Source organism: Pararge aegeria, chromosome Z (genome assembly GCF_905163445.1).
Source record: "Pararge aegeria chromosome Z, ilParAegt1.1, whole genome shotgun sequence".
Taxonomy (NCBI): Eukaryota; Metazoa; Arthropoda; class Insecta; order Lepidoptera; family Nymphalidae; genus Pararge; species Pararge aegeria.
The window spans coordinates 14,706,546-14,732,462 of NC_053208.1; the positions used below are offsets into that span (position 1 = coordinate 14,706,546).

The 25,917-nt window shown below is 34.0% G+C and overlaps 1 protein-coding gene and 1 long non-coding RNA gene across 4 annotated transcripts in view; both read right to left on the reverse strand.

Annotated features, from left to right (window-relative positions):
* Positions 1 to 1,415: 1,415 nt before the first annotated feature.
* LOC120636290 lies at positions 1,416 to 2,696 on the reverse strand. Its single transcript, XR_005659363.1, has 3 exons — positions 2,520 to 2,696; positions 1,695 to 2,414; positions 1,416 to 1,608 (listed from the first exon to the last, which is right to left on the reverse strand). It is a non-coding gene; the product is annotated as an uncharacterized LOC120636290 (long non-coding RNA).
* An 8,255-nt stretch (positions 2,697 to 10,951) lies between these two features.
* LOC120636522 (anion exchange protein 3) overlaps positions 10,952 to 25,917 on the reverse strand; it is a 93,974-nt gene continuing 79,008 nt past the window's right edge. For 2 of the 3 annotated variants that reach the window (XM_039908034.1, XM_039908036.1), the window contains 15 exons: positions 23,787 to 23,979; positions 22,336 to 22,437; positions 21,886 to 22,118; positions 21,140 to 21,293; positions 17,968 to 18,075; positions 15,616 to 16,333; positions 15,343 to 15,524; positions 15,029 to 15,258; positions 14,770 to 14,942; positions 14,485 to 14,636; positions 13,704 to 13,951; positions 13,126 to 13,340; positions 12,445 to 12,653; positions 11,861 to 12,031; positions 10,952 to 11,484 (listed from right to left, as the gene is read on the reverse strand). In XM_039908034.1, the coding sequence (XP_039763968.1) occupies positions 11,413 to 11,484; positions 11,861 to 12,031; positions 12,445 to 12,653; positions 13,126 to 13,340; positions 13,704 to 13,951; positions 14,485 to 14,636; positions 14,770 to 14,942; positions 15,029 to 15,258; positions 15,343 to 15,524; positions 15,616 to 16,333; positions 17,968 to 18,075; positions 21,140 to 21,293; positions 21,886 to 22,118; positions 22,336 to 22,437; positions 23,787 to 23,979 (3,160 nt within the window). In that variant the 3' untranslated portion in view covers positions 10,952 to 11,412. The remainder of the gene's footprint in view (positions 11,485 to 11,860; positions 12,032 to 12,444; positions 12,654 to 13,125; positions 13,341 to 13,703; positions 13,952 to 14,484; positions 14,637 to 14,769; positions 14,943 to 15,028; positions 15,259 to 15,342; positions 15,525 to 15,615; positions 16,334 to 17,967; positions 18,076 to 21,139; positions 21,294 to 21,885; positions 22,119 to 22,335; positions 22,438 to 23,786; positions 23,980 to 25,917) is intronic. The other variant, XM_039908035.1, reaches the window with a different exon arrangement.

Below are 25,917 nucleotides of genomic sequence, written 5' to 3' on the forward strand. Positions count from 1 at the left end.
CTTTAAAAGGTACAAATTTGAATACCAAAGCATGATCTGCCGTTTTATTTTTTAAATCCTCTGGGGTGTGCTTTCCGAGGTCAACAAAACCAGAAAATTTCATTGATTGTTGATCAAAAAAAATACCTTCACTCAACTTCATCTCGTCAACCAAAATAACTCCTCGTTTTTCTCCTTTCTCCATTGTTTGACATCTTTCTTTTAAGGCAAAGAAAGTAGCAGGCTGGAAGCCGTACGCAGAACAGCTAATTTGCCGTATAAATTTATTTAGTGTATTGATCGAGGGAAGAGGTAAAATATTTCTGTGACGCAGGAATTGATACGTGTTTTTGCTTTTTAAACGAATCAATATACACTCGTATATCCATTCTAAGGTAAATCGTCGACCTTTAGCGTTCTTTTTTTTAGCAGCCTCAAAGCACGAATTAACGGCATTTTGGAATTCTGTCGACAACTTCAGGATAGCTTCTTGTACTATATATAGCATTTGACTTCTTAGCACACTCTGACTTTGCTATAAATATTTTCTGTTTCAGTTGAATTTTCTGTAAGTAAACAGTGTAGCTGTTAAAAATTTTGGGCGTCGTGAATAAAGTAGGATAAGAAAATTCTATATATTATTTAAGCACAATCGAGACTGTCTAATTTATTGACGTTGAAGATTATGTTTATGTACTTATCTGACGAAGTTATATTAAAATATGATTAACGTTGAAGTTCAATTCCAATTTATTTAATATAACATATACTAGGTACTTAAGTAATATTACACTGTATGTAAGTAAGTAAGTAATGATGTATTGCTAATTAACAGTAATTTATCAGTTACCAAATAAAAAAAACAGTTAAATGGTACACACATAAATTTAGGTGACACGGTAAAATTTATGAAATAGAAAGGTTTGACACAATTACCTTATAAAAATTATTGAAGGTATATTATAATTATGCGACTTAATAATAGTGCTATACTAATATTAGCTAATAATAGGTATTCTGTACTCAAGAATACATTAAAATTATAAAAGAGTTTTTTCATTATAAAAAATTGTTAGATTCAGCTATTTAATTTATGTAAGTAAAGAAAGAGAATTTTATTATCATTTTATAAATAAAAGATTAAAAAATTTTATGTAGTTCTGTATTATGTTATAATTTGAATGACAGAAGTTATTTAATTTAATATACAATTCTTATTTTTCCGAAATCAAAGAAATTATTAAATATTATGTACAAATATATGTACAAATTTATATGTACAAACCACCCTTGATGAAACAAAAATATCGGGAGGTATATAAAATTATTTGATCTTGAGTCTTATTAAATACTGTCCAAAAAACATAAAATCGAAAATGAAATGAAATGCTGCTCCAAGTCACAAACAATTGTATTTTATAAAACTTACCATTTTTTTTTAATGTTTGCATTGCCTAACTAGATTTGAGGCACGTATTTTTAGCAATTGTTGTTTCCAAATTAATTGAAGTCGACTTTCGACTCTGCAATCGATTCCGTAATATTCGATAAGGTTTACATCTTGGATTAGCTTGGTTCCTTTTATAAGTGTCATCACCAACAATCACATTTTTACAAAGTTTTGAATACCTGAAAATTAATGTAATTATATTAATTCAATTAGTATGAATCCTTTTCTTGTATGAATCACTTAAGCAGAAACAAGCAATCCTTACTTTATACTGTCAATCTGAGTACCAACACATAAAGGCCATCTTTCCACTGATTATGACTACTTGAAATACGCTTAATGAATTAATTTTTTCAATGATTGTTAAAAAAAAATAGATGTATCTGCTCGGACATTCATTGATACATACAGTAATAGATGTATCCTTGTTTAAGCGTAACCGAATTTTGATCTGCTGAGTTGTTGGATCCATTCGCATAAATACAAATCCATTGGGCTCGGGTATATACAACCAAAACGGTGGCAATTTTGGAGCTTCGATTTCTTGTAGATTCTTTGAATCCTTACAGGCGTGTTGACTGAAAGGTGGTTCTATCAAGTCTTGCTCCCTTTGAACACCATCATCTATTAGATTATCAGGAACATCATTTACTAATATTGTCTGGGGCTCGATGTTATTTTCTTGCACTAGAAATAGCTCTTCGTCTCCATTGTTATTCGAATGTAAGCTTGGTATTTTCAGTTCATCTACAGTACTTGTTAAAAACTCATGTTCAAATACCGGAATAAACTGATGCTGGATCGTTGGTAAAGCTTCTTCTTTTAGTATTTTTTTTCCTATAGGCATAATTACGAGCTCTTCTTTTATGTACAGTTTCTCGTACATTTTTATTTGCTCCTCTTTAAAATGGAGATGACAGATGTTATCAGTAGCTTTTAATTCAATACCCAGCGAAATTTTCCAATTTTGTAATCTTGCCCGTGTCTGTGAAATTAGATAAATAAATAATTAATATGCGTTCGTTTACCATAATGTAAGTTTTTCACGACACTAAAATTAGCAGACATTTGACAATTTTGATTTACATACTGTTGGTTGGAAATACGAAAGAGGCTGAGGTGAACTATTTTTTTTTGTTTTGGGGTTTACGTCCACTTGGACAACTTTTCACAACACAAATTTTACCCATAACTGTTCTGTTATTCACTCACTTTTTCATAAAATTAAATGTTTATATATCAATAACCGTACTATTTACTGTTTACGAAATAAAATCACTCTAAACGCACGTTTGGTTATAATAAATCTGTAAGGTTATATTTACCACAATATTTTGTACAACGTAAGTTGTTGAAATTCTCAATAATTAACTACTTTATCTACTTTAGTCGATAATGACATTAAATTTTTTAACTCGGCATACTTCAATTCATCTACAATTGCTATAATTGCTACACTCATACCATACCTTATGCATCCACCAGCGCCATTGTGGAGGATTTTTGAACTGTTATTTAGCGCAACAACTGGACACTTTTTCAACTTTTCTCCCATATAAGATGACTCTCCTTACCTCTACACTCCATACCTTAAACTCAACCAAAGAAGTCTAAACCATAGATCTATAAATACATAGCTCTACTGCACTCTACTCTATGGTGCTCAATCTTAATGGTGTAAACATGATACAAACTTACTTGACCAATCGGTGCTCAGAATATAATCGTCAAAGTGACCAATCAAATTAAAACGGAAATGAACGATTCCCGGCGTTGTTTTGAATTTCTGGCGAAAAAGAGAAAGGGAAAAGGAGGTAGTTTTAAATTAATATTTAAGTTAGGTATAGTAGTAACTATTTCAATAACAGGCAAGTAATTAAGTCCTACTAATCAGTTTACTAATACGGTAATAAAAACTAAAATATTTACCTGGATAATTTGGAAAGAATGCTACTCCTAGAAACTCGTCTGTCCTCAGTTTCTTAGCAAAGATTTTAACTAAGGTATATTAAAAAGTTTGTTTTGTTAACATAATTATATTAAATTGAATGAAACACGAATATTTGCTTTCAATATTATAATATTAATTAACACTTTTTAACAGAAGAAACAAAAAATTTACAAGAATTCCTAAATCATGTCTGCAGCCCTTGTAGAGTGCTTATTAAAACAACAATAAAAAATAAACCAAATAGCTTATATATTTAAAGGTAAGTTCCAAGTCCTATGTTTTGCTGAATAATGATAACCATGCCGCGAGCAATTTAATATTTTTTATGCAGGTTAATGTTCAATGCAGTGCAATGTAGATTAAAAATCGTTTAAGTAGTTCGAATTAAAGTTGCGTCATGGTTATTATCATTTTATAAAAATTATATTACTTAGATATGGTTCAATTCTTGATGTAGTTTATGCCTTTATACCCCGTTCCTGTTATCGGATGTCGAGCCCGGCAAAATTTCGAGTGGTCTAGGAACGAAACGTTTGTTAAATCGGTATAAGTGGTTACTATAAGACTAGGTTCTAGTTTTCTCGGCAATATCAGCTTTGATCTGAGGCTGCAGCAGACAAAGACAGGGCCCAAACTTCGAATGTGGGAACGTGCTCATAAAGTTAATAGCATAGGTTCAATAATATGAGTGGGATATACTAATTAGGTTACTATGTAGTATGTATATACATAGCAACAGCCACATGGTCTTTGATATGTAGGCTCAACCATAGTGCACTTACTCCCTTTAAAATACAATAATACATATTTATTATATTATATTATACGAATAAATAATAAATATTTAAAAGCTACGACCGTACCTATTAGAGCCTATTCTGTTGTACATTTCGCCTGTTTGCGACAATGATGACACATCTCACAGATGTAAAATTTTACAGGGGAGCATTTTATCACTTTTTTTTTTTTAAATAAAGCAAGAGAACAAACACTACGCTACAACGTCAATTTTTATCTTACATCTCCGAGAGATCTTCTCATCTTTTTTCTGTACGTAGTACAACAGCAGGTTTATAATTAACTAAAAATGGATTTTCCTTTTTCAGGATAGACAGGTATCACTACTTTTAGTCGTGTTAAACAAAAGAAATAATTACAAAAGAATTGGCGCCATTATCTTTAACGTCAATTCAAATTAGACTTTAAATAGTCGTCGGTGCTAAATTTGATGTACCTTTGAATTTGAATACCTAAATGTCTAACTTAAACTAAATTGCCAGGTCTTAACGTCGGTTCCTTTTGATCTGTTTTATGTAGCACTACGTTACCTACGTTAAAACCTATATATTTAGTGTAATCTTGACATTTATGTACAACAGAGTTTGCACCGATTTCCAGGAAGCTTGCGTCAGAAATTTTAGGTGTAGTTTAACTTGTGTGACAGTATTGACACCAAACGCTAATATTAGATAGGTACATCAAAAGTGCCTTTTAAGCTTCTATATAAATAGGGGAGACTTAGTTTTTATTGACGGAGCTCCTTTTGCTTGGATACCCGAGGCTAATTTGAACATGCGCTTAATTAAGTAAGTATAAATAAATACTTAACTAGTTTTTAATTCAACAATTTAAGTTAATATATGAATATTAAATGTAAGGCGCTTTTATAATTAATGGTAGGTACTTAGATATGTACCTACCCCTACTGGATGAAGTAAAATAATTAATAACTTTTATTAGCTAGGTATGTACTTTTGCAAACTGACTTTCATATACGCATTAACTGATGTAGTACTTATGTAGAAAAGCAATGTAGGCGATATTTATGTATTTAACTTACGTAGGTAAATATTGCACGCATTGCCTTTCTTCCGATTACTGAAAAGTAACTTTTTTTATTATGGAATAATAATAAATTACAAGTATAACTTAGTTTACATAATTTAAAAAGGTACATATAATCATAGAATTAAAAACATACAGAGCCCTTATTCAACCATTATTGCATGCAGTGCACTGTGGAGAACGCCCCACGCACTCTTGTATTTACACCCGCGGAATGTTGCTAGCTCATAAATTTTCCTTATTTTCACATTTTATGGTAAAAGTTTCGCATTTTAGGGGTAAAATGATTACTGTCGATTGCTAAATGGAATGAAGTGACTAACCACCTGTCCGAGAAACACTAACAAAGTAGACTAGTTTTTGATGCTTCAATATTAGTCGTTTACACGGTTTCTGTATGTTCTTAATTCTGTGCATATAATAATAATTTATTACTGAAAATATCTAAGTTCCTACTAGGCCTTTATATTCAACCCTTAACGCACTCATAAACATAGTCGGTCTTAGGATGAAACCTGAAGAAGAATTCACCTATGTTGTAAACTAACATTTTTGACGTCATTTCGACCGACATTAGCAGAGGTCTATTAAATCGAAAATGTTAGCGATATAGATAACCATTGCCAGAGTAGGCACGCCATTTAAAAAAAATGGTCCGTCCTCCCAATCAGCCTAAGTTCTATAGAGTTTATATTGACATTTCTCAGACTTTACTTTTTAAAAAGACTGTATTATGGCAGACGCATAACTTTTTCCCGTTTTAACTTTTCATAAGTAAGCAAAGTCAAAGTACATTCCGTAGATTTCAGCTTCAGGTTCTTGTTTGTGCATGAAGACAAGTTGGATTTTTTTCAAAAATAATGCGTAAACGCCTGTAACTGTTATGCTTATTTTAAAGCTATAGTTAAGTGAGGCCTTTTTTACATAAACGTTGTTTAATTTATTTAAGTAACGAACTAATAATCAATGAATTCAGTACAACACAATTAATAAAACACAAAATATATATATATTGGTTTAAGTTACTTAATAATAGCATTTAAATTATATTATTATTAAGTTAAACACCGATATTCCTAAATCTACGTACATTTAGATTTTAAAACACTGATTTAAGTACTACTTAAATTTGCAAGAGGATAATTTAAATTCTATAACTATTTAAGTAGATAGGTAAGTGAAAGGTAAGTTGGTAACAATACTTATTACTAGATAATACATTTGGGGATTATGTAAGGATACATTTTAGTTCCTATATTAATTAATGTTTTATATTACCCATAAATTAATAAGTATGATTCGATTTTTATTCCACTATTTATTTTGATCCGCTGGGTATTAAAGGAACAATTTTTAAGATAGAATATAAAAATAACCGTTCAATATAATTTCTCAGTAAATATTGTAAATTAGCAATAGGAAACGATTAAAATAGCTCTGTAATTCTGTTTTTTTAACTAAGTAGTTAGATTATTCTCATAATTTCCTCAAATCGTTGCAAAAAGGGTTTTGGTTTGTGCTTAAAAATAGGTAGATAGATATTTAATTTACAAATTAATATATTGATATGCTTTATTATTGAAACGAAAATATTATACTTAAGGTTGGTTTTTTTTTCTTAGTACAAGAAAGTGTCCAAAGTTTACCTACTCATAATTTGCTTCAAAGATAAGACTTTACTTTGCAAATTTGCGCTTATTATATATCTTAACAGATAAGCAAATAACCTAGCTATAACATAAACATGTACTAAGTAGATAGCAAGAGTAAGAACATCTCGAATCAGGGTATTTAGTATTATACCTAAACCTACATGGTGACTTTATTCCTAATTACAACGTCGACCCAATGTTTCCTATAATAAGAAAATTTCAATGAGATATATGATACAAAATAATTACAGCTTCGGTGTCTAAGAGACACCCTATTGGTAGTTGCGGTAGCGGCATCATCACAGTTTCGTCTAAAATAAGAAAAAAGTGCTCAAATATTTTTTTTTGAAATGCAGTCACTAGGGCCGGGGGACTATGATGAAAGACTCAAAGGGCTGGCGATGTAACTATAAAAAAGTCACCTAATAATAAGTGAATAGCATTGTCTTCGAATACATTTATTTATTTAAGTACGTATTTATATTTTTTTTAATATACGTTAAACTCGTATTCTGAGTTATTTGTATATACCTATGTAAACCACGCACGGCCAATTCCTTCTTCATTTTCAAATCATTTCTATTCTAAAAACACCTAGTGTTCTTTGGCACCTACGCTTTGGCATAATAGTAAATCTTAACTTTAATTACCTGATTTTTCTATTTCAACCCCAGAATAGTAAGAAATCTTAATTGTTCAGAATTTTCACATAACTAATGCCAAAAAATGGCCTTTAACAATTAAGAGAGCCTGTTAGGCTTCGATTAGATTTTTCAGCATTCTAGCTATTTCGTGCGCGCTAACGGAGTTAGGCGGTGGCCATTACAATTCGTTGGTGGCCGCAACAATTCGTACAGTTACAATAAACTTCGAGATCTTTTCTTATCTGTGAGTGGCCTTTCTCCGTGAAGTGTCGCGGACACTGACTTGATACTAGACACTGACGCATTGGCCATGGGACGGGTGGAAACCGCAAAGTGAATGGCCGTCATTCATACCACACGCCACACGTCTGTGGCAAGTATGAACATAATATTTTCACTTAATCAGCCGAAGGTGATTGTGGTCAGTAGTTTATTTGCGCATAGCCTTAAGAGCTTACAAAATTACTGGCCAATAAATTAATTGCCTCCAAAACTTTTATATAACAACTACTTCATAATCAAATGGAATGGTACCTAACGCACCACTATATAAAGATAGCTTTTATATTTTAACTGTTTTCAATTACTAACTAACTGTTGTATGTATTACTTACTTTTGCAAATTTTATCAATTTTAGGAAGCAAAGATCTTTTTCAAATATACTTGAATCAAAGAAAATATCTGTAGAACAGTTATGAATAGTTTGGCAATACCCGTTATTGTACCTTCCTGAATACGATAGATATTATTTTGCAAAACTAAGACTAAATAATGATTGAAGTATAAGTAATTAATTACCCACTTAAGTAACTATCAACTATAAGTACGTGAATTTTAGCCTTAAATATTACCTAGGATTAAAACTCGTCCCAAAGGAACCGTGTTAATTTTTACCGTATATTAATTAAAAATTAATAAACGGTCTTTAAAATTAGAATTTATTATTTTAACATAATATTATAAAAATATTAGAAGCTATTAATATTCAACACGTGTTAATAAATAATGTATGTTTTAATACGTAAATACAAATAAAATATTTTTTTTATCAATAAATTAGGTTAATCAATTGAAAACCTTCTGGACTCGTTAAATATTTGATAATTATTTTACCTACTAATAAATGTATACTTAAGACGGGGACGAATTTAATTTCGACGAAATGGCTTCCGCTATGTAGGTTCCGCTATGTGTACCTCTGTACCTACTTAAAAATATATCTGTTTCTGATAGATAGGTACATACGTACTCGTAAAGTGAGATCTATCAGAAGATAGGTAAAAGTTACTGAATATTAATATTAACTTTAAATTATGTAGACAATAGAGATTAATTAAAATATAATCTTTTTAACGTAGGTACATTATTGCGACGTATATTTTTATTTTTGTTCAAAAATAAGTACTTATTAAATTTTCAAAAAGACAGGATGTGATAGACATTAAGTAGGTATATTAAAATAATACTTTTTGTAAAGAAAAAGTCGTCCGTTGTAACTCCGGCCTTCTTATATTATTTAATGCTAATAAATAATTATATTGTTTTTATCACATTCCCACTGATATTGTCACAGCTCTTGTCATTCTTGACATCACATACTTATTTATCTACAATCTACATGGATACGGATCATAAAAACCTGTTAATTTAAGTTGAAAATCATAAAGTTATCAACTTTACCTACTTACTTATAATTTAATTGATTATACAAATTAAGGTATAAGTTATTATGTGGAATCAAATTTTATTAAATAATACAAACATTTAGCTGAATTTATCGTTATTTTTTTAGCAGGTAACCTCAGACGGAATACATCGTAGGTGCCTATACATAAATGTTACAGTAATAACCAGTTTTTTAAGTAAACCCGTTTTCTCTCGGTAAGACTATTTTTATCGAAGCCTTTGTTAAGAATATAATTATCCGCTACTTCAAAATAAATATTAGATAGGTAGGTTATGTTTAAATACTTAGTTTATGTTAGGTTACAGTTCCTGCTTTGAACCTTAGGTTGGGTTCGGACCTATATAACCTATACTAAGGTTCAAAGTTAGGGCTAGTTTTATCTAAAATTTAAACTATACATAGCAATAAATTCTAATTACAAACTAATTTTAACTAGGAAAAACGCATTTTAACTACAGTCGGCTGTTAACTGTAACATTATGCCTTTATTTCGCATATTATATTTGTTTGCTCTTTCGTCGGCTACTTTAAAGAATCAGCACGTACCTACTGTACACCTTCAAATGCCTTATTATTATAATCAATTTAAACAAATGTGATTATAGAAAATATTAGATTGCGTTACTTTCACATCGTTACCAAAATGGCCTGTTACTATTTAAGCAGACGAACTTCAAGTTTTTAGTGTCGATATGGTATAGGTAGTATTGCTCAGATAAAAATGCTACCTAGGTGCATAGTTTACAAATTGAGTGCATCAAAGAATATTCAAACAAACCACATCAATAAACAACTTTTGTTCTGCAATATTTTGAATTCTTTTTTAGTTTTAGCAAAGGGGATGACGGTCCAAAATAAATTGTGGCATCTCATATACCCATTGCGTCACGGTTTTTATTACAGTTTCTGTCTAAATAGAAAAAAAGTTATTAAAAAGCTAACGTACATTACTGCCGGATTTTATGTCGTATTCCATGTTCCTTATAAATTTTAATAATAATAAGGTATTTAATATTAATCGAATAATGCGAAGGCCATTTCGGTCAATGGAAGCCGTTACCTCCGAACATCGGTTCTAGGTAAAGTAGAATACATCTAAGATAAATAAACCTATTTTGCTTATAAATTATTCATTAATACTACTGGTATATTTTATAGAATAGTCAATTAAGAATTACAAAAAGTCAGTTATAGCACTTTAATAATGAAGGAGCTTCGCACGGGTTTTCATAAATTGTATTTGTGTATAAAGTATCGGTGAAAACTTGAATCAAATCAGTTAATTAATTATATATAAATAGAGGTGCGAGACCTTTTTTTTCAGTTTAAATAGACCAAAAAGCATATTGTAAGTATTGCATAAGTATACTTATCTATATTACTTTCGACTTCAACATCGTTTTCTCTTAATACTATAGTTCAATAATACTATAATCCATTAAGAAATATTGGTGCTAATTTGCGTGTGGAAAAATCTCCATACCGAATCGACAGCTCTAAAGTAGGTCCTTGGGAACATCCTTTTTATAATAATAAAATAAATATACTACGACAATACACACACCGCCATCTAGCCCCAAAGTAAGCGTAGCTTGTGTTATGGGTACTAAGACGACTGATGAATATTTTTATGAATAATATACATAAATACATATAAACACGCAGACACTGACAAACATTCATGCTCATCACACAAACATTTTCCAGTTGTGGGAATCGAACCCACGGCCCTGGGCTCAGAAAGCAGAGTTGCTGCAATCTGCGCCAATCGGCCGCACTACCGCTTAATACACCGCTTCATATAACTTGCGAAACGGACCACTTTTTTTACCCGTCAATTTAGTTTTGATCATCATACAAGCAATTTAACACCATAGTACATAACGCAACATATTACAGATTCCTAAAGTATTATATGCCACAGTATGTTAAATGTACAATGAGTACCTATAGTATTTAGTTTTTATTCTTTTTAATATAACTGCAAGAAATATTTTCAAATCCTCCAATTCATTATCCAAGAAATATACGAAACACGTCTACCAGCCGTTTGAAAAACCATTTAGGCAACAGTTTCAGTTAGTTACATGGCACTTTCATTAATTCACCGTTTAAACGTACAGTTCTGTAAGAAGTAGGAGATTTAAATCGTATAAACTCTCGAGGGATACACAGGGAGTTCATAGCGATTAGGTTGATCCTATCAGGGTAGCGGCGCTTCTTCATAGAAATCTGGTTCGTCATCTTTGTCAATGTCTTTTTGGGCACCGTCCAACTGACAAAAAGAAAATATTATAAGCAACTATTGTACACCAAAGTGTGTTCGATTTATTTATAGCACACATTTTATTTTACAACGTTCAGCCGTTGCATAATCAGTCTTCATTATACGCTTCCGTCAATTTGCTAATGTTCTTAGCGAAATACTTATAAATAAATATTACATAAGATAGATCTTCATTCGCTATGTTTAAAATTTGTATTTGAAAATAATGCAAATGTAGCAGATTACATGGTACCTACCCACATTGAAATAGACTTAATTCATTAAATATAAAGGAAGTTTGAAAACTAACTGGGCCCTCTGATTATTTGCGGACCTTCTCAATTTATACTACCTATTGTAAGATATAATATTTATGTATACATACCGCTCGCAATTGCAATGGTGTGAAAACGTACACCAAAACCATTCGTAGGGGCACCATGAGCACCAAAAAGAATGGAAGAGCCAGCGAAAATCGTGAAGATTTGACACCGTAGAGTAGGCAGATTCCAGCAAATTGGATCAATGTGAAGAGATGCATCTTCATAGTTGGAACCTAAAAAGAAAAAATGTACAAAAAAATAAAAAGAATGTAGCAAGAAGAAGAGAAAATGCATTGCCTCAATGAACAGAGTCCAGACACTTTATTTCATTCAAACTAATAATAAGTATTAAAATTTGGTGAAGTTATTAATGAAGCAAGCCGGATGCTTCCAAGCAACCTGCTTGGAAGCAACCGGCTCCACTTTCATCTCTCGCAAGAGAAAAATTTGTGTTAAAAAGTAAATTGTTTATGTTGGAACAAAGCGACTACTGAGTTTCTTGTCGGCTACTTCTTGGTAGAATCTGAATTGCGTTGGAGGCACTAGTAACAGACATTTAATGTTTTAAAAGTGATTATCAATTAAGCCTACTTGAAATAAATGCATTTTAAATCAAATTAATACATAAAATAAGTGATTAACTTACCCTTCGGACATATGGCACCTGCGGGTGATGCTTAACAGGTTTCAGTAGTAATATGAATCGGTCCCAGAATTGTATACCGCCGAGAGCGGAGATACCCATGTAAAGGAAAACACCAAACAGCACGGCCATCGGCACCAACCTCAACCAACCTGATGCCAATACAGAAATTCCCACAAGAAGAGCGACAAGGAGACCAGTCAAGCGTTGTTCTGTAAGATAAAAAAAAATCATTAAAGAATATTATATTGTGTTAATAATATTTCCATAAAACTGGGTGACTTTATTTTGATTTGCAAGACAAAACGTACGTTAATATTTAGCCTCAATCGCGATGTCAGTACGGTTGAAATAGCCGGAATTTTCGTTTAATAACCTTATCAGAAGAGATTTAAATCATCATTTGCCTCATTTATCTCCCACTACCGAACACAGGCCTATTCACATATATGTCAAAAATGTCCCATCAAGTGTCACAGCTCTGCCCATAAGGCTTTGAGGGTTTATTATCGGCTATAATATGAAATATATGCTTGTCCTAATAGAATGGGAGATGTAAAAGACAAATTCGAAACGTACCAACGCAATCGTTTAGTTAACTATAACTTAAATCGACTAGGCCGTCAATGCCTTTTTCTTGTTCTGCCTTACAAAGCATTTAAAATAAGATGACAATAAGATCACCTTTAACTTCGACGATGTGAGGTTTGTCACCAGGCGCGTGATTAGTGGACATGACGGTTAATGCAGAGACATGGCTGACCGATCGTACCGTAGCCACGCATTGCCATGGCGCACCGAACATTCCACACACCGAATTCACTAGCGACATCACCACGATATCCATGTGGAATCCGCTGCCTTTCTTCAACCGTCGTTCAGGCTTGTCAATGATGAGCCTATAAATAAACACATTAGCCTCTATTTTTAAATTTTAGAACTCTTTTTTTATATGTATAACACGAGAACAAATCGCCACCTAGCCCTAAAGTAAGCGTAGCTTGTTCGTAACTTCGCATTATATTTCGCAAAGCAAAAATAAATTCGCTAACCTCGCAACGCTTCTAAGTAAAAACTATTAGAATACCTATTGAAAATGAAACATCATGTTCCAATTATCTATTTTTAAGAATTTAATCTTATTCGAAGAAAGGTTAAAAATAACTGATGGACTTTTAAAATCTCCAAGCTATATTTGTTTTGATTTTTGTCCTAATATATTATTTAACCTTTCGGGAGCACAATTCTGTAAAAAGTCTTACTCTGCGATATGAGTCTCCATAAAGACGATGATGTAAACCATGAATGCTGGCAATGCCATGGCAAAGGCCGCCCACATTGGTATCGTCTCTAAGCCGGGATTCAAGGGCACCAGCCAAGAACGTTCTGATGTCGGGTTTAGACCGTCTGGAACTTGCAAGTTCTCCGTCCAAACTGGCACCAGACTAGACACCCCTACCATGAGGACAATTGCAATGGGTACACCGAAATCACCGAGTGCTCGTCGAGCCTGAAAAAATATTAAGTAAACAATTAAATAGATTATAGGTATACTTTAGAAATTATTTAAAGAGGCTATCTTGCATGATACATAAAAAATTGGATGCGAGATATACAAGGAAATATCGGGAAATAATTAACTTTACCAATAATCGCATTGTGTTTGCATTATGAATATTGCTATTAAAACCACTATACAAGAGCTAATGACGCTCTTTTTTTTATAAATTTGTCGGACTATCCTTTTCGTTATTTATATGGTCCAGGCAGTATAAAATTCCCTATTAATCATCACTTCGCTTTCAACGGATAAACTGGTGCCAATTCTGTTGTTCATAAATTTCAAAACTAAAATAAATTGATAAGTCTAATCAAATTGAAATATATTGTTATCCATTTCAAAGGGTTACAATGTGAAAAGAACAGCACTACATTTAGGTCTGCTAGTTTAGGTACATCTCCATCACATTCATTTTACATCAACACACCAATTTAATTTAGAATAAAATTATAAAATACGTCAATATAAAAGAAGAAACTTACACTTCGCCCAAGAAACTTTCCGTTTCGGAATATACGTAAGTAGTAGGCAAGGATGAAGGTGGATAGCGTCAGCATTGTGGAAAAAAGTGCTGTGTTCGGTTGTGGCATAATGTGAGGTGGTGCGATCGGTGGGACAGGCATTGTAGCGTTACCTAATAATATTATCATATTCAATTATACATACAACTGGTATATAACGATCGATGTCGACGTTACAGTTAAAATTTTAAATTGAGCAAATCTTAAAGAGAAACACTGCTTTGAAATTTAAAAAGAAGTCGTTACCTGTGATTGTCATATTCGATACATCCGTATCATTAATTGTGTTGATACCAGTAGTAATATTCTGGCAATAATCATAGCCCAGTGGATGGGTACGGTAGACGTTGATAATGTTAGTGATAGGTTCCGATATGAAGATCAAAGATATCAGAAATGCGAAGATATCCTCCGTGAATCTAATAAGGAAATAAACATTAAAAATATTTATGGTTTTTAAACTCCAATCATAAATTTACAAAAGTTGATTTTTTAAACTACTAACCTTGTTATTTTCTTAACGGCAACACTGCCTTCAATAGAAGCAACGCATAGAGCAATAACAATCATCCATATTCCGCAATACATCCTGGCAGCCAAAAAGTCGAACCCGTATGATCGACAGAAAACAAATAACGATTCATCAAGAAGAAGTAAAGGTCCGGTGGCACCCGTAATCATCATAGGTTGGCCGGCAACTAGAGCGAAAAATACGTGACCCACGCAAGAGAAGACCTAAAATTAAAATTACGCTTTACTTTTCGGAGCCTATTCGATGATTGTGGAGACTAACATTATACAAACAAATTTAATACTTACCAATGTCTCGGATATTCCAATTTGTTTGTTCGTTTTTTCAGCCAATAAGCCACCAAAGGTAATAGCAGATGAGAGAGCCGCAAAATACATGAAAATGGTTGCTGCTGCGCACTGTCCATTTAAGGCATCTCGGAAATCGGACAAGTAGTAGGGATAACGTCGTTTCATATCCCGGATAACCCCTAAAACAGTAAAGCAACATTTAATTATACACTTAAGTATACACTCAAACTGTGAGTTTTTGAAATAAGTCAAAATAAAGTCCGGACTTGCCTCCAAAAAGACGACCAGTTTTTGATAGAGGATCATCAGGCTCCTTTTCTGGAAATCCTCCAGTCTCTGCGGCCAAAAGAGCCTTTTTTTCATCTGAAGGAGGAGTTATAGTATCGGCTTCTCGCTTACGTTGAAGAGCATCTCGTTTCCGTTTTCTAATCATTTCACTTTTAGCTCTTAATTCTTCGAATGGCAATAAAGCCTGGCGTTCCCAGTCACCAGGAGGCAATACAATAGAGTCATCTAAGAACTCATTGATTGCAGATAATAAATCACGTCGGCCATCCGTTTTGTACGCGATGGAATGGAATGCAGGATTTGACATAAGTGTAGAGATAGAGCGACCAACCTCATGGTAATCGAGGTCTGCCTTCGGGGGTCCGAGAAGAATGAACATGAAACGAACGGGAATGGGAATTTCCGTAATTGAAGGCATTAAAATGCCCTGTGCAAGACGCACGAATGCAATTGTCGGTTGTTCCAGAAAGCCAACAGCTCCAACAAGTACTGTAGTTGCTTCTGCATCTCCGGGAATACGTTTCATAATGGAATCATTGTGACCACGTTTAAGTTCTTCTTGTGATCCTATTGCTGCACTGGTTGCCAAATATTCTACTTCTCGCATATCCAATGCCGCGCCCGATGACTTCTTGCGGGCATCGAGTTTATCAAGTGGTAGCGCATAGGAGCTGCGTCGTCTCTTCTGATCCGAAAGATTCTATACAAGAAAAATAAGTCAATTCTACTCTACAAGATGTATATGTAACTTTAATGTAAACCTCTTTTTTGTGCATACTAATGTGCACTGTGGAACTTTAAATGGGGTCCAAGATTGCATACTGCGGTGGTTTAAATAGATTTTTAAATTTCGAATGGCAATACTAATCTGTGATCAAATATAAAGTTAATAGTTTTCCTAATAATTATAATTCCAATCTCATTAGTATTTAAGGCTTGTGTATGCCAGCACCAACTTAATTTTTTTTAACCAAACATTAATTAAGATTAAGCAACAACATTCGAGGTAAAGCATGTTATTGACATCATGCTTTATTTATTAAAATAACAATGAACTGCTGTGGATATTAATTTAAATTCCAGTACGTGGTTAATGATCGATCATTTATTTTAAAAGGTAGAACCAATTGTGCCGATCTAAGGCACCGAGAAAAATCTTTTCAAACACACTAATGAACGGCAATTCAAATAAATGTCCAAGGAAATTATATTATATAAGTATCTACGCACTAGAACAATGAAAGTGAATAAAAAACTTCTTTAACACCGCAAAAGATGAATGATCGGTGAAATAAATCAGTTGAGTATGTCTTTTGACTAATTGAACGTACCTACAATCTACAAACTCGTAAAAAACCATTGACAATTGGTGACTCTAGATGTGATGTGACCAAATTGCATATAAATAACAAATGACAAAATTAACGCGTATAAAACAAGTTAAACAAAAAGTAACCAATCCACAAATCAATATCGGTTTAACCTTCGGTTAGCAAACCGATCCGACAGATATGACTCATTCCCGGCCCACTTAAGGGCAAGAGTCTACCCTCAGAATGAGAAGGGCTTAGGCCACCACACGCTGTCCAAGTGCGAATTGGAGGAATTCACACGCCTTTGAGAACTTAGTGGTGAACTTGCAAGTTTCCTCACGATCTTTTCCGTCACCGTTACAGTACTTTTGAATTCCTTAGACCGCACATAATTACGAAAAGATAATGATATGTGCCGGGTATCGAACCTCCAATATCGAACCAGTCCCTCCAATAGTGAGGAAGATGTCCTAACCACAAGGCTATGGCCGGTTAAAATATTGAATACGTATAATTAAATAATTCCTTACTAATATTATAAATGCGAAAGTGTTTGTTTGTTTGTTTGTCTTTTCTTTACATCCTATCTAAGCATGCAATCAGCTTTAGTTTTAGCATAGGGATGAAAGGACGGAGAGAGACATAAGCTGCTTTTGATTCCGAAAAAAACATCAAAATCCCAAGGGTGGTTTACAGGAACAATCGTATTTTTACACCAATTAACGTCAGCGTCCTTTGCGTTCTTACAAAGCAACCCAACGACTTATTCACCGCGGATTACACCGTGGGGCACTGCTAGTACTAATATCACCAGTTCCTTTTTTGGATTGAATTAGGCTTGACACGCTGGCGCGTGACTTGAAAAATATCTCGAACTATCTAAGTGTGGATTGGTACTTTTTGCATAACAACGTCCAATAAATGGACGAATATTTTTATTGGATGATGAATGATGTCGATACGTAGGCTACTGCGTGCAAGGATTGATTTTGGTTAGCACGCGCACATGAGTATTCCGTACAAGTATGTGGGCGCTGTGACGGCGGCAGGTGCCGGCGCCGGTGGAGCACACTGAGCAGCGTTGCCGCGAGCTGGGACCCCCCGCCGGTCCTTCGTCCAACCACAGCGACTGCGCAACACAGTATGTCAACCAACCTATACTTGACACTTGTAATACAGCACAAAATAGCAATTCTTAAAGCATATCTCATACATAGGGACGTGACGGGTGGAGACGGCAGATCAGTATACAGTTGTCACCATCCATCCTCTTCCCGCGGGTGACGTACGAGGCGATTAAGGAATCGCAACTTGCGCGGACAGCAGTTTCCTCTACGTTATTACTACCGTCTACTGCGATCGCCAACCCGTCTTACCAGCATGTTGATTATAAAACCTTTCCATTGTGGGAAGAGTTCCGTGTATGCGATGTGCGATACGCAACAAAACGTTCGCCTCTGACAGGGTGTCGTAACTTGGAATCTGATGGGAATTCCATACTTTTAACTATAGACATGACAAGAGTTAAAATGAAGAATAAATAGAGGTTCGTGTTTTTTTTCCGGCTTGCTTGAAATATGTAATGCAGGCCCCTAAGAACTGCCGCATCTACCCATGGCCACCCGCAGTCCGCAATCTTCGCCTCTGATCCTCAAATCAAGTCATACGATTTTAGAACTTATTTTTTACTTCCTTATCATTTTACATTTTCACGCTAGTTAGGTACTCACGTCAATAGGAAAGTTAAAGCATTACAAACTACATCATTCATTCATTCATTCAAAAAGTCATAACGTAATCTCTTAAATTAGCGATTCATTTAAAGGGAAATGGCATCCTTGATTGGCATTCAACTTCTAAAAGAGCTTTACTGAGATATTTTAGCTAGTATCTAGAGACTATTTGAAGAAGTACCTCGGGGCCCTAAAGCTCAAAGTTCGATAGAGTGAAAGTCCTCGTTAAAAAAAATTGCTTTAATTTTATAGAATTGACCATAAAGCTTCAAGCAGCTCGATCTGAAATCACTTGATATAGATTTGCACCTTTAAATTATTTCAACTGCTGCAGCCTAACTAGCATTGCTGGGTATAGATAGGCATTAAGCGTGCTCTCCGGGACACGGGAGTACCTATTTAACCAACCCACATTCCTAACGCGGACAGGTAATAATTTTTTTTTTAATAAAATTCCCTGTCAAATATTTTAGAGTATTTACTCTTAAGTTTACATAGGCCCTTGATTATATAGTTTGGTACGCCACTGGATCTAGCAAATCTAAGTAGGAACTAAATAACAAGGTCGGCGTTGTTTTAACAATTACAGGAAACCATTGTTTTAGATACGAGTATGTTCGATGTACATTTGACAGTTAAGGAAAAGTACCTACCCACCATATTGTGATAAAGTGGCGTCAAAAATTAATCTCTCGATTGATATAATGATAAGTGAAATAAATCTTATTTTTTATTTATTTGGCTAGCCTTGAATATTTTTACACAAATCGTTACGGACATGCCAAACCTTTTATCGTAATCTCTGATAAACGTGACTCTGTCATTGGTTACGATTACGTTGCAAAGTAATATTTCTACAGTTTTAGCAACATTTAAATCTACCTTACATACCTATTCGATCTACCTAATTTTTCCTATACTTTTTATGATAATATAGAATATTTTGTTTTCTAGTAATTCCATGTACCAAGGTATGAGTCTACATAGATTGTAATTTAATCATAATAATAACTATTCGCATAATCCAGATCGATTTGTCTCATTAGTTAATAAGATACAAGCAGAACCCAGCCACGTGTAGCTTATTTTGATATTAGAAGCTAAACAGAAACGCAACGTAGTGTAAATATTACAAGTCAATCCATCGACTAATTAGCTAGTTTTGCGATCACTAAGTTATAGAGCGCGATTTTAATTTCATTTGTACTAAAGTTTTTATTATACAGTGTTATGTTTATTGTATAATCGAGCGTCACATTTTTATAATCAGAGACGATGATAGATGTAAAAAAAATATTTGATTTAAGCATTAAGTTCGTGTGTGAATTTTAATAAAATTGTAGATACTGCACTGTTTCTAAGTGCGTACCTACTTGCGTCCTTAACGTAACAATTATTATCAACGGAAGTAGTTCGATGATCATGTTATTTTTAATTTGGATAGTTAGCTTTACTTACGGGCGTATACCATCCGACATTGCCAAATTAAATAGGAACATAATATTTTAGATAAAAGATAATCGTCAAATATGTTTGTTTAAAAAAAGTCATCAAACAGAAGTCATTTCAGGTGTCTGCTTCATTACATAGTATCTAACATTCAATAATGAGATAGCATGCTGAAAGAATGTTTTCCAAATAAATATTACTTTGTTTATTATTTGAAACAATTTTGAATTGTTGGTCAATCGATTTGTTTAGGCTAATCTTAAGATATGTTAAACCGATTTGTCGGTATTTTTATAGGCAGGTGGAGGACTTACTTTATAGGGAAACGAGCAAACAGAATTTTAGTGCGGACGTAGGCGCGGGTAACTGCTATTAGTAATTAATACATCGTATGCTGAGATAACAGTAATCTTTGCTTTTTGCGCGTTGTATATTATACCTATCTTAGTTTGTTACATGACATTATCAATATCACGTAATATATAAATATTCAACAAACGTCGAAGTCTAAAAAAACTGTCATTTAGAGAACACTTATGATGAGTACATACTTATAATTATTTTTTACCTTTATAATGAGATTTTCTTAATTAAAAACTACAGGTACGAGGATTAGAAAGCATACGAGTCAAATACTTTGTTCTTATGCAAAAATTTACTTATCTCACAAATACACACCGAGGTTGTGAATTAATACATCCGAAGACCTTTATTTAAAAATTTATAAAAAAAAAAATTAAATGCGCGCTTATAAATTACTTTTATCACAACCCAACTCTAACAAGCTACAAAACTTTGTAAAAATCTACAGGGAAAATACATAAGAAAGTATTACTCGCTACCTATGAAAAAAATGTTTAATAATTATAGGTCATATACCCAAGTATATGACCTATAAATTATGTTGACTGCGTAAAAAATATTATTGTTGTTGCTGTGTGTAAAATATGCGTGTTCCTATGTAAAGGATCAAAAGAGAACATTTTAGGATGGGAATTGTGGAATACCTACTTGTAAACTGGTATATGAGGAATGTTTGCGTCCACTGATGGAAAATCGGAATCGTTCGTCGTGGACATGTCGGTGACGCAGCAGAAGTGAACGCATCACCACTGGTTTATCATCTTCCTCGATTAACCCTTCTGTCACCATACTCTCCACTACCCTAATAAAGAAAAAAAAATGAAATAGCCCGGAATGTTGCTCGCGTGTTTTATTTATCTAACACTTTATTTCTTTTAACAAAATCCTCAAGCAGATAAAAATTAAGCCAATTCTGGTGTTTGAACAGAGGATTTCATTTCAAAGAACCTTAATAGCTTTAAAAGTTTTATTTATTTATTAAAACAACTTAATAAAAAAAAATATATATTATAAAGTTACCATAACATAAACGCTAGAAGTATGTAAAAGTAGATATATTTAAAAGAAAAAATACACGGCCTTTTTGAAATGTACCATGAATACCCTCATCGTGTTTAATTTCACCCTAAGGCCAGATAATACTACGCCATGGCCTAAGCTAACTGCGATTTGCGGTCGCAACAACGTGTAATTGACACCACTAAATAAAAGAACTGTCAAGATTGACCTCGCTTTATGTTATGAGTTTGCTAATATTTGAATGTTGCAGAGAATAATCGATAAATAACAGCTAGGTACACTGTTTTGCATGCATGTCATAAGCGTAAACGCTTTACCACTATATATAATTAAAAGAGAAATGCAAGGCCGTCATGAGTAATTTTATTTAATACCTGTATGCCACTCCAGGTAGGTCTTTCTCGTCGAGGTCGAGCAACACCACGCCGTTTTCTAGACATCGACGCAAGTTAAGCAAGGAGTGGAAGGACAGCGAGGCCACGTGTGGGCGGCCCCATCTAGCTGAGCCTTCCTCCACATCCTCCTCATACTTGATCCAACGGGCCGTTTCCTTCCACTCAGCGTCACCATCCTCGGTCGCGAGCAGCTCGTCCAATTGGACGAACACCTGCGTAGTTGACATACTGAGTGAAAATGGTGTATTTTTATAAATTTCTAGTTTATAAGCCTACGCTATATCTTACCGCTGAGATTACTAACAATCATCGCCGATATATGTATCAAAACGAATTCCATTCATATCAGTTATAAAGTAGGAAACCTAGGTACCTAATTAGACAGATAACAATTTAGTTTTACGCAAAATTTGGCTTAAGCAGACTTACTGAATGCGGACTATGGTCGTACATTTTCTTCAAAGTGGCGTCAGAGAAAATTGTTTGGACTTTATCACCGCCATCCTTTCGACTGACATGCACCGTGGAACCCTGTAAGTAATAATTGAAGTAAAAAAACAATAATTTGACATCAAACTAATTTACAATAATTAAAATGAGACATGCATATGTTATATTTTGCAAAATAAAAAAGCCAAAGATAAAATAGTAAACTTTACTCTTCTCTTTAAAAATATTACCGCAGACGAACGGTTAATATTTTAAGAAATTCGGTAGGTACTTTCAGAACCTACAGAAATTGGAACCGTTTTTGTGAATTTTTGTTGTCAAATAGCCCCACGTGCTGAGAGTTAGCCAACGACACAACATTAATTGTTTTTGTCCACAAAACATAAACGTTTAGCATAATACATGTTCTACATATACTGCTGTAATTGGCGTACAAAATTATCATAATTACCGAAATCTAATTGGTACTTTCCGAGTTCTAAAAGAACGCACAAAGATATAAAAAATATATGTAAAAGATTACCTTAGTGGTAATAAGTCGGTTCAGTTTTCAGTATTAGTTCTATAATTTTTGAATGTGAATGAATGAGGCTTTCTATAAATTGATTCTTATTCGATATTATTAATAAATGTATATTGAATACAATTTTATTTTGTTATCAAAATAGAAGTTGAGCACTTGTAAATGAATGTACTTTAAATTATTTCTTACGCCGCGCGAAACGTGTCAGTTTTTGTTGATAATCTTTGTAGTTGCCTAAAGGAGTAAAAAAAATATAAACTACACCTTATAGATCTAAGAGCGTATTTTGGATGATTTTTAGAGACACAGATAAATTAAAAAATACTAGATATAACCGTAGATTACTTATAGCAAACTAAGATTTTGATTTATTGTACAGGCAACAATTTTATCTCGATAGCTAGAAAAGTTGAATTGCATCAAAACACAAAGAAACTATACAATAAAACACGTCTCGCACAACACGCGGTTTAGGGTGCAATCCTAACTCTGTTGATCTATTGAACTAGACAGTTTTTCCTAATCTTGATTCTTCCATTAAGCGTTGTATGGAGTAGATCGCTTAACGTAACAAGATCGCTTATACATCTGCCATTTTTTAATAAAGTTAATTTTTTTACTTTCTTATTTTGTTTATTAGATAAGGAATATATGGGAAAACGGACAACAGCGTCCTCTTAGCTAGTTCTACTACTAAGTAGAACTAGTAGTCTTCTAAGCTAGTACTAGTAGTATAAGTACTGCGAACACCAACCTGTTCAGGGCGGCGATTATAGGCAAACCCTCCCGTTGAGGGAGAACTTTAGTCCAGCAATCTATTAATGATGATTACTGATGTTCATTATTAATTTCTCGGTTGCTGAGTAATGAACAATGTAATATTGATATAGCTGGTGCTGTAACTTGCCCGTGGTTGAACCCTGTGCCGGCGCGGAGTCCTCGGGTCATCGCTTCGGTGGCTGCGTAGCTCATCCTGGTCGACCTCGGGAAGCGGTTCATCTGTAGGTGCCGTTGAAATCCGCCGCTCTATATCCAACCCGCCACCTCTCGCACCCTCTTGCAACGAATACTTTCTGGCCTTGTGAGCATGCAAATGCCGCCTATATAAAATAAAAAATTAGGTATAATACATTGACAACGTATTTCTGTCCGACTCATCCGAGTTGTCGTATAATACGAATAAACATCGCAAAATCCTGGTTTTGATTTTTATGGGCCAAAAAAAAATGGTCTCACTTTCATACTTGAGTAAGGCTATTTCCGCGGTCCACATCGCGCCTTGAAAAGCACGCTATGCCATTGTCGGTCCCTGCTACATTAACTGATAAGTTATAATGGGTATTTACATGTATATTATTCATAAAAATATTCATCAGTTATCTTAGTAGCCATACCACAAGCTACGCTTACTCTGGGACTGCATGGCGGTGTGTGTTTTGTCGTAGTATATTTATTCTTATTATTTATTTATAATAGCCCTTCTCTTTGTGGGAGGAGATCCGTGCCCTGTAGTGGGCCGTTAATGGGTTGATAGGATGAAGGGATAATATCCTGCCAATCTGCATCGGAGCAGCGTGGAGAATTTACAACTAAATGCTCTATCTTCTTTCCTATGAGAGATGACCTTTTTGACAAGCAGTGGTGCGTTAAAGGCTGAGGATGATGTAAGGAATGTTAGGATATCACGAAAACACGGGTCTGCAGGATAAATTAATTTGAGAACTTTTCATCAAATTATTGTATCCTTTAAGCAGACCTCCGCAGATAAAAAAGTCGTATGTAAATAGTTGTAGGAAGTCGCGTTAAGTGGATGTAAGGGATGATATTTTAAAAAAGTAATAAAATATTAAGAAATAATTAATGGCCGCATGGCCATTGACCGGCAATAACCAAAGGTTATTTTGCCATTTGTGTTTAGATTTGATTGCAGGAATACTGGTACCAAATGGAAAGCAAACGGAAGTCCAATTATTATTGTTTACTACTATACCGGACTGAAGATCGGCAATTATTCTATTATTGATTGATTTCCAAGTGTAAGACCACTTTTTTGTTCCTCATTTAAATGGTATTTGGTCAACAAGATGGTGCAACTGGTAAATCTATTATTTTAATAGCCGCGTCCCGCGGTGTTACCCGTTGTGAAAAGGTGTGTTCTCGTATTTTTATTGCCATTAAGTTTACAGACTTGTTTATCGCGGTAAACATCGCGGGGTGCAGCTAGTATATATCTAATTACAACTTTGTTATGGCAAACTAACATCACATCTATAGTTTATTTAGGCCGATTGGCAAATTGGCCAATGTTTTGGGTTTGATTCCCACAACTAGAACGTTCTTGTGATTAGCATGAATATTTTTCATAATATGGGTGTTTGCCTGTATATTATAAGTATTTATGTTAAAAAATCTTAAATTTTAATGTTTAGTGAAACTTGGCTGTCCGATAATGACATAACTACATAATGCGTTATACCTATAATATATAATAACTTTCAATGTATTATTATTCCCTTTTTTCTATTGTTAGTGTCGTTTTTTCTACAAAGGCGAACGCATAGGCGTTTTAGAATAAGGCGAAAGATAAAATTTTGGAAAAGATTGTTGTCATGTTACGCCAAAGAACTGTAACGCGTGTACATAAGTACAAACACTTATTTTTTTTATTCCGTACAAATAAAAGGTTGGTTGCAGCAGATGGCTCACCATGGTTAGTGAAAAGCCATCGCCTATAAATAAAGCAACACTTCGCAGGAAATGCCAGGAACAGTTCCTACAGAGTGCCGATCTGTGACCATCTACCTGAGTCGTGCCAAGCCTCATGTGCCTGCAGTTGACTGCCGATTGGCGCAGCGGTTAGCGACCCTGCTTTCTGAGTCCAAGGCCGTGGGTTCGATTCCCACTACTGGAAAATGTTTGTGTGATGAGCATGAATGTTTTTCAGTATCTGGGTGTTTATATGTATATTATAAGTATTTATGTTTATTATTTCATAAAAAATATTCATCAGTAATCTTAGCTACGCTTACTTTGGGGCT